Source organism: Anoplophora glabripennis, unplaced genomic scaffold, assembly GCF_000390285.2.
Source record: "Anoplophora glabripennis isolate ALB-LARVAE unplaced genomic scaffold, Agla_2.0 scaffold7, whole genome shotgun sequence".
Classification (NCBI taxonomy): Eukaryota; Metazoa; Arthropoda; class Insecta; order Coleoptera; family Cerambycidae; genus Anoplophora; species Anoplophora glabripennis.
Genome location: NW_019419456.1, coordinates 2,467,507 through 2,480,728, shown reverse-complemented (window position 1 = coordinate 2,480,728; position 13,222 = coordinate 2,467,507). Strand labels below are relative to the sequence as shown.

Genomic DNA, 13,222 nt, shown 5'->3' with positions numbered 1-13,222 from the left:
GACCCTGCCCTGCGGCTCGTCTTCAATTCTCGCAGATTATTCGTTATTTCGGAGCTGGAGATATGAACTTCCAGAAGAAAATTGTGTACAAGAACGAATCGTGGTATAATAAATTTTCACAACCAGCATGTTTAGGCAGATGAAAATCTCCATGTCGTTATGGAAAGCCATTTTCAGCGTGAATTTAATATAATAAACGTGTTGATTGATAAAGAACATATGAAACAACGGCAGCAGAATTTTATAAAACATGTAAAGAATATTTGCAGCAATGGTGCCAGTTCAACACAGAATTAGAAGTGTTTGAATGGGAGAACCTGACTACGGTCCCCACATGGGAGCAGATCCAAAGTGTGATGGAATTACTAATAGAAAAGGGATTGATTTCCAATTATAACAGAAAAAAATAACAGAATGGAACTCTGAGAACATTGTTGCTAAAAATCATTAGTTGGAAGTATTCAAACACTTTCAAACTAATAAAATCAAATACACGAATTTTCATATAATAATATTATAAAATATTATTTATAAAATATAATATAATAGTATAGGTACTGAATATACAGGATGTTTCTAAAATAGGGTTCCAAACTTCTGCTGCGTTTATAACTCATTAAAATAAGCAAAAAAGTTTCTATTAACATGTGCTCTAAAACGCACCCTTAGGAAGTTATATGCCCTTAAAAGGTCTCAAACAAAACTGTTTTTTTCTGTTATTGACAAAAGGGTCGCAAATAAATAGAAAAAAATGTATGGGTCTTACATAATTGTTTACGTTAAATAACATGGGCTACTCCGTTTTTCGACATGCAAATCATATGCGTCCCATTTAGTTTGGTGAAGGGGGTTTTCGGCCCGTAATTTTTTTTATTTCAATTTTTTACAATTTTCTCTACAGATTTATAAAATCCTAACAATTTTACGTAAAAAGTATTATCTTTGTCCAAATCGATATTTCCAATGGTTTTCGAGTAAATTGAGTTTGAAAATTATTCTGCTCTTTAAGTTATTAGGCCAAAAAATACAAAAATTTGTTTACCATGGCAAATAAAAGACTGACGTTGCCACAACGCTTAACAATTTAAGTTATTGATAAACTGTTAATTGAGCTTTGCAATGTTTAATTAATAAAAGTGGTGAGTGGAAAATTTAAGTATACAACATTATTGCAACTCATAAAATGGAGTCAAATTCAAACACGGAAATGGCAGATATGCACTTTATGTACGGCCGTGCGGCTGGAAATGCATCAGAAACGAGGCGTCTGTATGTGGCAGCATACCCGAATAGAAGACTTCCTTCACGACAGGTATTTCAAGTGCATATATGCCATTTCCGTGTTTGAATATGACTCCATTTTATGAGTTGTAATAATGTTGTATACTTAAATTTTCCACTCATCACTTTTACTAATTAAACACTGCAAAGCTCAATTGACAGTTTATCATTAACTTAAATTGTTAAGCGTTGTGGCAACGTCAGTCTTTTATTTGCCATGGTAAACAGATTTTTGTAATTTTTGGCCTAATAACTTAAAGAACAGAGTAATTTTCAAACTCAATTTACTCGAAAACCATTGGAAATATCGATTTGGACAAAGATAATATTTTTTACGTAAAATTCTTAAGATTTTATAAATCTGTAGAGAAAATTGTAAAAAAATTGAAATAAAAACAATTACGGGCCGAAAACCCCCTTCACCAACCTAAATGGGCCGCATCTCGAAAAACGGAGTAGCCCATGTTATTTAACGTAAAAAGTTATGTAAGACCCATAAATTTTTTTCTATTTACTTGCGACCGTTTTGTCAATAACAGAAAAAAAAACAGTTTTGTTTGAGCCCATTTAAGGGCATATAACTTCCTAAGGGTGCGTTTTAGGGCACATGTTAATAGGAACTTTTTGGCTTATTTTAATGAGTTATAAACGCAGCAGAAGTTTGGAACCCTATTTTAGAAACACCCTGTATATTAAATGTAATAAGGTATAATAAATTATTATTATTCATAACTGTAGTATAAAACATGTGTTTTATTTTTATAACAATACAATTTAAGGGTGTCCCGCTCTGAGATAAAAAATACATAACGTGATCATTTACGTTATGTATTCGTGTAGGTATCAAATCTCAATAAAATCTAGTTTCAGTTATTTGAAAAAAAAATTATCAGTACTCTCTAGCAGCTAAACGAGGCAACTTAAGGTAAATGTAAATTTAGTTAAATATGCCTATTTTGATCGTATGATGCTGCTTTAATAGACTCGGCTGCGCCTCGTCTATAAAATGCCAGACGCGGCATTAAATCTTGAACTTCACTGCATAGTTAAACAAATAACTATTGATACATATCTTGGAAATGTAATAATTCAATTTTGTTAAACATATTTCTTTGAAATCGGCATAAATATACGTATCATATTGGTCTACATCATTTGTTTTTCGTAGAAAGAATGTAAAAAAAATATAAGGGGAGAATCTAGAATGTTACGTAAACATTCCTGTAAAATACATAGTTTGTACCTAAATAGTGTTAAGTAAGCATTTGTTGGTCTCGTTATATTAACATTTTTTAAACGAAGAAAAATGGAAAACGCTAAGACAAACCAATTTTTAGTTGTTCAAGACACACTCTTATATATAAAAAATCATCCCTATCAACACAGTCTATGCGACTGTTACTCCCTCAATTTTTTTTACGCCGTGAACACGCAACCGCTCTGTCATACAACGAAATAGAAACTGCAATTTTTGCTTAATTTTTGGTATCTATAAAATTTTTCCAATCTCGTCGCCTCCGTCACCCCCGGCATCTCCATTACCTCCGGCCCTTCTAATTACCGGCAGACACACACACGGGGGTTCGCACGACACGTCAGCCCCGTCCCGGGGTGTCCCCGGGAGGGTTGCGCGCCCTCGCCCGTCGCCTAGCAACCGCGCCGCCCCGGGGCCGTCGCCTAGCAACACCCAGGTGTCGTTGGGTCCAATCAACACAGGCCATCTCAAGATCAATGTTTACCGAGTGGCTGGCGTTGTCCTGGACCAGGACGGCTGCCGAGGATATGTGCGATTTGTCGCGCGCTGCTTGGGCAGGGGGTGGTTTCGGGCGCGCGTCAATTCGACCGGGTCCTCGACTTCGATGCCGGCTGCTTGCTTCGCCGTTGTTACTGGTGGTCGAAGGGTACTTCAAGTTCGTAAATGGTATACTCAAGGGTTCAAACCGAGAGAATTACCCTCAGGACCTGCTTAGAACAAAAAATATTTTATTTTCTCATAACGTTTAAAAGGTACTTGCGATTTATGTCACATCATTAACACAGAAAACAAAAAAAAAAAGCCAAGAGAGCCACATATCATTTTCGAAGGAATTCGATGCGCTGAAAACGATCCTGTAGTCAAAATTCATGACTTCATAACAAATTTCGGAGAAAAGTGAAATTGTTGGGTGAAACTGGTGCAAATATGGGTCAAAACTGATTTTTTCCTAAATTTTGTCCTAATATATTAGTTTTGTAGAATTTTGAAGCGCTGAACACGAAGCCATTAGTAAAATTTACCTATGATCTCGATTTTTCTCAGAAAATCCACTATTTCGGTGAAAGCTGGCCCAAATTTGAATCAAAACTGATTTTTTCCTAAATTTTTGCCAAATATGCCATTTTTATTTTTAAATGTCTTTTTTTTCGTTGAGATATCGCATGTTGAAATTTCTTAAGTTTATCAGTTTCTTAATATGCGAAAATCTACTAAGGATCCCTTAGACATCAAGCAGTCGATTGCAATTCAGAAACTTCATACTCATACGGTTTGTGAGTTTGGAGTTGGTGGGCTTGGGGTTTGTAAGCTTGGAGTTTGTAGGTTCGGCTTTTGTGGGATTGGGGTTTGTGGGTTTAGGGCTTGTGGGTTTGGGGTTTGTGGGTTTGTGGATTTGGAGTTTGTGAGTTTGAGTTCGTATGTATTGAAGGTTTCTGAGTATGAAATTTCTGAACTGCAATCAACTGTTTGACGTCTAAGAGATCCTTAGTAGATTTTCGCATATTAAGAAACTGATAAACTTAGAAATTTCAACATGTGATATCTCAATGAAAAAAAAATATATTTGAGCAAACTCAACGGCATTCGAAGGAGGGAGCCTTGTACTTTTAAATTATATGTATTTTTTTCAAACAGTTGATTGCAGTTTAGAAATTTCATACTCAGAAACCTTCAATACATACGAACTCAAACTCACAATCTCCAAATCCACAAACCCATAAACCTCAAATTCATAATCCCTAAACCCACAAACCCCAATCCCACAAAACCCGAACCAACAAACTCCAAGCTTACAAACCCCAAGCCCACCAACTCCAAACCCACAAACCGTATAGGTATGAAGTTTCCGAATTGCAATCGACTGCTTCATGTCGCCAAAGAATAGATGGTATTACTACATAAGCTCAAATATGACAAAAAACGTGTTTTCTGCACTTTTAGGTAAGGATGTCTCAAAAACCTGACGTGATAGAGCAATTCTGCTGCCAGATTCGGATTCAGCGCACCTAAATTCTTCGGAAATATATATTCAAGTTTTTGCTTCCAAAAAAAGTTAAATTTTATTGGACTGTGTAATTAATATTTGTATGTGAATAGACATAATGGAAAATAAATAAAAATACTGAGTAATCTGACGAATTTTTTAACAACAAATATTTTGTCTGGAGTTACTTTTTTGTGGGATAAATAAACTTTTGCGCGGAAAAAATCAGTTTGAGACTTATTTTTTATGAAATTAGTTTTGCCCTACGAAATATCGCACACTGAAAAAAGTGTTTTCGTTTTCATCATAGCTAACTGTTCTTCGCCATGACTTTTCATTAAAACTGTCAAAAATTATTGATATTGAAAATAGGTTAATTTTCGTAACATCGACTTACTGAAGTGATCAATATGGTTGTATACAGGTTTGAATCAGGAAAACATAATAGACCATAGAAAAATAGAAAGAAAAGTTCATATAAACTTATAGGTATATTTTAAAGTTTCGTTTTTGAGATAGGTACGTTTTGAGCGAGTTAAAGTTATTAAAAAAACATTTTTTTCAAATATCTCAAAAACTGTTTTACCGATTCTGATAAACCTTGGCAAATTTTTAGTAATAAGTAAATGGTTTAATTTTGTGTAATTAGATTTTATTTAATTAATCCAGGAACGACGCATGAACATCCTAACTAGACATTTTTAAGAAAAAATTGGGTACGCCACTGCTTTTTTATAAATTTGATGATGATGATGATTGAATTGAGTAAGTAGGTACCTAATGAAAATTACAATTTTTTCGTCACTTTTCATCCATCTTGCTTATTTTTCGAGAAAAAAAAATAAATTCATTTATCCACCCGCCCCGAAAAAAATTGACTATTTATTTAAAGAAATTGAATTATATTTTTTTTTTCTAATAAGCCTTGCAACTTTTAAAATTTTGATAATCCCTGGTCAGCAATTCAAACAATTACATAAAATATTCATCTTGCTATAACTTTCCGTAAATAACACAACTCGATTAAGAAAAATGTATTTTTAATTACTCAATATAAAAATAATATCAAACTTATGAAAAAGCAGTGGCGTGTTCAAATTTTTTATTTTAAATATCTAGTGAGGACGCCCCAGCGCCGCCCCTGGAATAATTAAATTAAGCCTAATTGCATAAAATTAAGGCTCTTTCTTATTACTAAAAACGTACCAAGTTTTAACAAAGTTGGATATGCAGTTTTTGAAATATTTAAAAAAAAATAGTTTTTTTTATTAACTCTGACACCCTATATCTCAACAAAGCTTTAAAACATGCAAGTTCATATAATTTTTTTATTTTTGTAAGTTCTATCGCATATTAACCCTGAGCCACCTTGTGTATTTTGTATTTTCTATCTGTGCTATTTTCAATATATCTACGTAAGATCTTCGGTTAAGCAAAACCATTTTCATAAAAGTAACCCATAACTGATCATTTTGTCGGAAGACATAACTGCATAACCTTATAAATTATTAATTTCAGTATTTAATGACGATACGTGTGATATTATGAAGAAAGATAAGATTTGACATCTAGCTCTCTAGATAGGTATATGGTATCTTGTATTTTTCTAAACTGCAACAATAATAATTTTTATTTAAAATTTATATTCATAATTCCCCTAAGGATACTACTGCCATCTATAATTGTAGATAAGAACAATATAATCTTAAAGAAGTAACATAGATGTCAGGGTATGTTGTACTAAACACCAACACAATATTAAAGGCACGTATTGTTTTTTCAAAAACATACTACTGCGTTTAAGGCTAATAAATCAAATAGTATTATTTAGTATTTATACATTATTAAAAACTATGTGACGAATCTAGTTCTAAGACCAGACACACACGTTGCTGTTTTACTTGTTGCCTACACTTGCTTAATTTTCTTTCTGAAAATTTATATTAGGTATATTTTTTAACAACTGGTTATTTAAATTCTCAAAAAAAATACTTAAAACTGCATTTTGTATATTCAAATAACTTGTTTTAATAAATTTATATTTTATCAATAAATAAAATCCCAAGATATTGGGCAATTGAATTGGCAGCCCTGAAATTTTCATCCGCGCCGGCCATTATCAGTCGTGACTTTGCCGCATGTGTTTTTGACGTTTTTTTTCTTCGATAAATTTGCTAGATACCGCTATAGAAATGGCTCAGAGCAAATTAAATGACCTGGCCGGTAAATTCGCTAAAGGAGGTGGTCCCCCAGGACTTGGATTGGGACTGAAACTGCTCGCTTTTGGAGGTGTCGCCGCTTATAGCATTTCACAATCTATGTATACAGGTATTTAACGTAGTTTGGAATAGCTTTTAATACGTAATTTATGAGAAAAATACTAATTTATAGTTCGTGTAACAGTTTTGGGACTATATTTTAACACTACAATCATTCCCTTTAATATAGTTGTAACATTTTAAAGATTGTTGTAATATTACATAAATCTTTGTGTATTCTGTGCAAATCTATATTTATTTACATTGAAGTTGTGTTGGGTATAAATAAAATCGAGTAGAATAACGTTTTTTGTTACCTTTCCTTCAACTTAATCTTTACAAACTAAAAGTAAAGTTAGGTTAACGTTATTCATATGATGTGTATTTTAGTTGAAGGTGGTCACAGAGCCATCATCTTTAGTAGAATCGGTGGTGTGCAAAAGGACATCTACACAGAAGGACTGCATTTCAGAGTACCATGGTTCCAATACCCTATAATCTATGATATTCGGTAAAAGCACCACCTTGCATTTCTCATATTCGTTAACCAATATGACATTTCAGTTCTCGACCAAGGAAAATTTCTTCTCCGACTGGATCTAAAGACTTACAAATGGTCAATATCTCACTCCGTGTCTTAGCTAGGCCTAACGCTGCTCAACTGCCGACGGTGTACCGTCAGTTAGGTTTAGATTACGACGAGAAAGTTCTGCCTTCCATTTGTAACGAAGTCTTAAAATCAGTCGTGGCCAAATTCAACGCAGCGCAGCTTATAACCCAGAGACAACAGGTTGGAATGGATTGGTTGGTATTTGTTTTTTTATAAAAATGTGGGATTATTTTAGGTGTCGTTATTGGTCAGAAGGGAGTTAGTCGAGCGGGCGCAAGACTTTAATATAATTTTAGATGATGTTTCCATCACGGATTTGTCATTCGGTAAGGATTATGCCGCCGCTGTAGAATCTAAACAGATCGCTCAGCAGGAAGCACAAAGGGCTGCATTTGTAGTCGAGAAGGCGAAGCAGGAAAAACAGCAGAAGATCGTTCAAGCCGAGGGAGAAGCTGAGGCTGCAAAGATGATATCCTTTTTAACAAAAATCAGTTACATTCGAATTTTTTTATTAGATTTTTCTTAACGCACATATACTATGCTCTATTCGGTACGTACTATTTTGTGTTTAGAATGTAACTTCTCGTTTGAACTCAGTGTTGTCATAAATATTTTTTTAATTGTCCTTAGGTTGCTAATTAGAAATTACAGTATAACCTCCGTACTTTAAAATGTCTGTTACATAAACGTGTTGGTTATTTAGTGATGGGGGAAGTAGTGTAAAAAAGATAGGTGTCATTTTATTCAATATCATTATATATTAAACTCCGCAGGTAACTCTCGCTCCCACATTTGACTGCGTAAAGAGGAGTTTGGTATTACCAAAGACTTTGCCCGTGAACCGCAAAGCGGTATTTTTTTTATCCCAACGTCATATTCTTAGCGCCTTTTAAGAGAAATTTCGTCTTTAAAAAAGTCCTCATCAAAAATCTACTTTTTTCCATGCAAGAGACACCCGAAGTATATCCGATGTGTAGACAGACATGGAGATCAACATCAATAAAGACGTCAAATTTAATTTTATCTTTTTACGCATTTTCCCGGCCAATCGGGCCACGGTGAGTCGTTCCCATACAGGTTCCAGCCTCCCATGGCCATAGCTCAGTTTCTAAGCTCGTGTCTGTGAAGCAGAAGGTCCACAGAGCGAATCGCGGACCGGTTGAGCTTTTTTTTTGGCATACATCAAACTTTACAAACAAAATCTAAAATCATATTTAATTCTGAATTAGACGATATTACTATTGTAATATTGTAATTGTAAAAAGGTTTTTAGCTTGTTTTAGCTATCGTTTAAAATTTTTCCTGAGTACGGTTCTGAACGTTTTCAAAATATCTATTGGAGGAAATCATAACAGTATAAAAGTCAATATAGGACAAAATAATTAGGAATAAAATATTTCATAAATTCGTATTATATTTTTATTAGGTACTTTTTAAATTATTGATTAAAAAAAAATTGAAGGATAATAATAATATCATCTAATTCAAAATCAAAAATGACTAGATTTTGTTATAAAAATAGCAGCCACGTATTTAAAAAAATTGGTCCGGAACTAACCGGAATTTTAAAACTCTAAACGGCACATTGTTAGGTATCAAAAAACACAACTTTTTTCTAATTTGAGCCACCCCGTATCTCTTACCGTTTGCTAGATCCTAATACTATCCCATCCATATCTTGGACACACTATATTAATATGTACAAGAAAAAAATGCAATAATGTTAAGTTTGACAATAATTTTGTTACAAACATATACAGTGTACCATTAAGTGTACAAAAAATTGAATTTTTTTATGTGCAAATAAAAATTTTGAGCACTGCCGAAAGTTGGTCTTCGGTGCATTTAGAATGGCACTAAAAAAATTTATTAATTTGAGGAGTAAAGTAGTTTCATTTTAAAAAATGTACCAAAATATAAGAAAAGTTGTTTAGAATGAAAATATACAGGGTGTTCTCAAAGTTGAGTCATTTATTTTAACAGCTGGTAGAACTCTTAAAAAAAAGTCGATTTACCAAAAATCATTTATATAAAAGTGGTCAAATAAAGCAATTATTAACAATTATTTTAAAAAATTGAAATTTAAATACTATAATACAAACCTGATTTATTGTCATTTTCGACCACTCGGTTGTAAAAACAAATTGTTTATTTAATACTGGTATAGTCTTTCCGAAGTCAGTTGAACATGCAAAAAAATGCCTGGTAATAAAATTCAATGAGTTTCACAGGCGTCCCCAAAAAATTTTTTTGCTAAAGGAAAAAAATTATAATAATTTGTATATAATGTGTAGAAAATTTCTATTATATGTTCATTTGGTCAACAACATTTTAATTATTTATGTACTCAAAACAAATTTATTATATTGATGATAAATTTCGTTTTGTTCTGTTTCAAAAGGTCTCCAAAGTGCCATGTTGTGATGATATTACTAAACAAAATATCCCTCTTATTTCTCCCTTTCGCAATTGTAATATGGATGATTGATAGAAGGTGCCTATAATAAATTAAAATTACCTGAATCACACCAAATTCCGCATTGCTGCACTGCACTGCTGGCCAATTTATCAACCACTTGTGAACTGCTGAGATTTATTGCCAATAGCCCAATGCAACTATGTTTGTTTTCCCTTGCCCGTGCTCGCATTCTACAACTGGGTGTATACATTTCTACCACCTCCACGTTTAGTTTGACCAGACCTGTATATGGGTAGGGCTAAATAAATATGGGAACAAGTTTTTGCTGCATCAGCGACCGAACCTGGTACGTACTGTCAATCTGTTGGTTCTTCAATTGATTTCGGAAAGACTATACTGGAAAATAAATTGTGTATTTACTAACATGGACCTAGTGCTCGTTGATGGGTCGTTTTCGACAATTTCTAAAATTTCTTCCTCGATCTCCATCACTGGAGGAGGTCTTCCAGCGTGACCTCCTCGTTGTTCCTTTAAATATCCTGTGTCACGGAGTCTTATAACTAAATTTAGGATCATCCACGGAGCCGGGTGATTTTGTAAAGGAAACCTTTCCGCGTACAAGCGACATGCTGCAGCTACATTTTGTTGATAGTCCCTGTAAGTTAATATTATGTCCACTAGTTCATTGTTTTCATAAACATGTGCCATTACTATTGCACAAAACACCCACAAATCAAAAATAATATCACGTACTACTGGACGGATTATTTAGCACTGTCAAATCGAAAAGCATACTCAAAACCGTGCAACTACAAAAAAAAAGACATACCTAGTATCAGTAGTAAACAAACAATTTATGTTTTTACAATAGAGTGGTCGAAAATGACAATAAATCAGGTTTGTATTAGAAAGTTTTTAAATTTAATTTTCTTAAAATAATTGTCAATAATTGCTCTATTTGACTTTTATATAAACGATTTTTTATAAATTGACTTCTTTTTATGAGTTCTACCAGCTGTTAAAAAATAAATGACTCAACTTTGAGAACACCCTGTATGTAAATAAAAAAAAATATGTAATAGGTTTGGACAACACGTTTTTCAATAAACAGTCCAAAGAACTTTTTTTAACATTTGATGTTTTTTTTTTAATTTGCATATTTACGATTTAATTAAATTTTTTGAAAAAATAATTTGACAAATTTTATAGTTGCGTTAAATATTGTTGCACCAAGTATACATTTTTTTATTACCTATAGAAAGTAATAAATTAAACTATTTTACAATTTCTCACAAATAAAAAAATAATCTTGCTACGGGGGCAATTCAAAATTTCCGGTTTTAATTTATTTTTCAAATAGACGGCGATGATTTTCTATTTAGACATATATTTTAATTCTAAAGAACTGTTCTTGATAATATTTAGTCGAATTTTGTTGAATTTATTGTTAAATATGTAAATTGCATTCAAATAGAACGAAAAATATTTTTATCCATGTTAAAATTACTAGAGCCAAAAAAAATAACTCTCGTCTTTTAATCTTTTTTGGGTCTCAATGCAATCAATAATAGTTATTTGGATTTCCAGTTATCAAATAATGATGTTAAATTTAAAATAGTGACATTAAAATTTAGAAATAAAAATGCTAATAGTATGTCTAGTATGTCTGTATAGTATGTCTTCTATATCGCATTCACTTGTATTACAATGGTTTTTTACCATTACGGGCAGTAATTTTTTCCAACACTAAAGTTTTCCGAGAGTTTTTACATGATTAAATTATGTTGTTCTGAAGCCGTAATAACATTAATTTTATGTTGAATAAACGCTTTTCTTTTTCTGGAATCCATCTTGACATTATAAAAACGAATACAAAGTCAAAATATGTACATACCTACACACCCAGCATCAAATTTTTCTTAACGCAGCTAATTTTGCATTGTGTATTGCTAATAATTAAAATTGATTGTATGTACGGTAGGGGGATCCTACCGATGGAGAAAACTAAGGCAAGGTTAAAAGCTATCAGGGATTCAGTCATTTGCCTGACTTAAAACAATTGTTAATCTTGTCTGTTCGCCATTAACGGGTAATTTGACATATATTTTTGTGTTCTAGTGAAAATAAAATGTTTGCGTCTGTTTTATACAGAGTTCATTATTTAATTATGGTAAAATCCCATGAAAGCAAAATAGTCCATTATTTAGAGGCATCTGTTATCGAAAAGTGTCCGTATATAGAGATTTTACTGTATTACTACCCAATAAGGCATAGTTTGTGCCATTATTTTAGAGGTACGACATAGAAACTAACCTAACATATTAATAAGTGTAGAAAAATAGATATTTTTCATGTTTTCCTTAACTAACGTTTACTTAGGAGAAGCCATTGGGCGAAATCCAGGATACTTGAAGCTGAGAAAAATCAGGGCTGCACAAAATATTTCCCGAACGGTGAGTATAATCCATTCACCGTGTCTCGTATTAAACGTCGACCTTCAAATCACCATTCAATCTCGTTTGTTTCAGATTGCCAATTCACAGAACAAGGTCTATCTCAGCGGCAACGGATTGATGTTGAACATTTCTGACAAAGAATTCGATGAACAGTCAGAGAAATTAAAAAGTAAGAAGAGTAACTAAAGATATTAAATTTTGAATAGGCTTGTCTTTTCTTTAACAAATAATAATCCTTCCGTTTCGACGCTAAAACTATTTTTCTGTATGCGTGAGGGAGGGGTTATTTTTTTCGAAGCGAGAAAAATGGACTAGGCAGTCTCACTTTTTGTATATTAGTCTTTTTTTTATCGTCCATAATCGGTTTTGGATATTTCGATTGTTACTACATGTAAATATTCAATTGTTAAATAAACAGTTTACATCCAAATGCGTTTTTTTTTTTTTGTTAGACACTACATTTCCTATATTAATAAAATTTTCTAAATTTAAACAAAAATTGACTAACCGCAATTAACCGTCAATTTTGTGTTAATTTTTGTTGTTTTTTAGGTGAGAGTGACTATGAGTCCCTACCGGCTAAAGGCTCAAAAACAATCTTAACCTTATCCAAATTTGCTGCTGACAGAATATCGCCTAAAAATTTTCATTAGAATGAAAATGAATAATAAATTTTAAGTTCTTTCTTTTTTATACAATTAACTGTTTTCAAATATACGTTTCTTATTAGTGCATTCAACTTGTATTGATTTTATTAACAATGTAGTTAATTAATTTTTTTGTACATAAAAAAACCATTGGAAGATATTACTGTTTCAAATTTACCGCCGAATTTAGATTGGTAGTACGGTTGGTAACACGAAAATAACTAATTGTAGCAGTTATTTTATAACGCATGATAGGCAACTAGTTATACAATTACGATCAACGTCAGTTGCCTAGCTACCTACCGAACTACC

At 32.6% G+C, this 13,222-nt stretch overlaps 1 protein-coding gene across 1 annotated transcript; it reads left to right on the top strand.

The window, feature by feature from the left end:
* The first annotated feature begins 6,614 nt into the window (after positions 1-6,614).
* LOC108904072 (prohibitin-2) lies at positions 6,615-12,931 on the top strand. Its single transcript, XM_018706475.2, has 7 exons — positions 6,615-6,848; positions 7,169-7,289; positions 7,343-7,568; positions 7,624-7,857; positions 12,183-12,260; positions 12,336-12,432; positions 12,816-12,931. Exons 1-7 carry the CDS (start codon positions 6,713-6,715, stop codon positions 12,914-12,916), a joined length of 993 nt encoding a protein of 330 aa, XP_018561991.1. The 5' UTR covers positions 6,615-6,712; the 3' UTR covers positions 12,917-12,931.
* Positions 12,932-13,222: the final 291 nt, after the last annotated feature.

What these genes read in the sequence shown, in the direction of transcription:
- LOC108904072 (XM_018706475.2), top strand. Translation starts at nt 6,713, where the DNA reads ATGGCTCAGAGCAAATTAAATGACCTGGCCGGTAAATTCGCTAAAGGA. An exon ending in TTATAACCCAGAGACAACAG is followed by an intron (nt 7,569 to 7,623) that starts GTTGGAATGGAT and finishes GGATTATTTTAG; the next exon opens with GTGTCGTTATTGGTCAGAAG. An exon ending in ACAGTCAGAGAAATTAAAAA is followed by an intron (nt 12,433 to 12,815) that starts GTAAGAAGAGTA and finishes GTTGTTTTTTAG; the next exon opens with GTGAGAGTGACTATGAGTCC.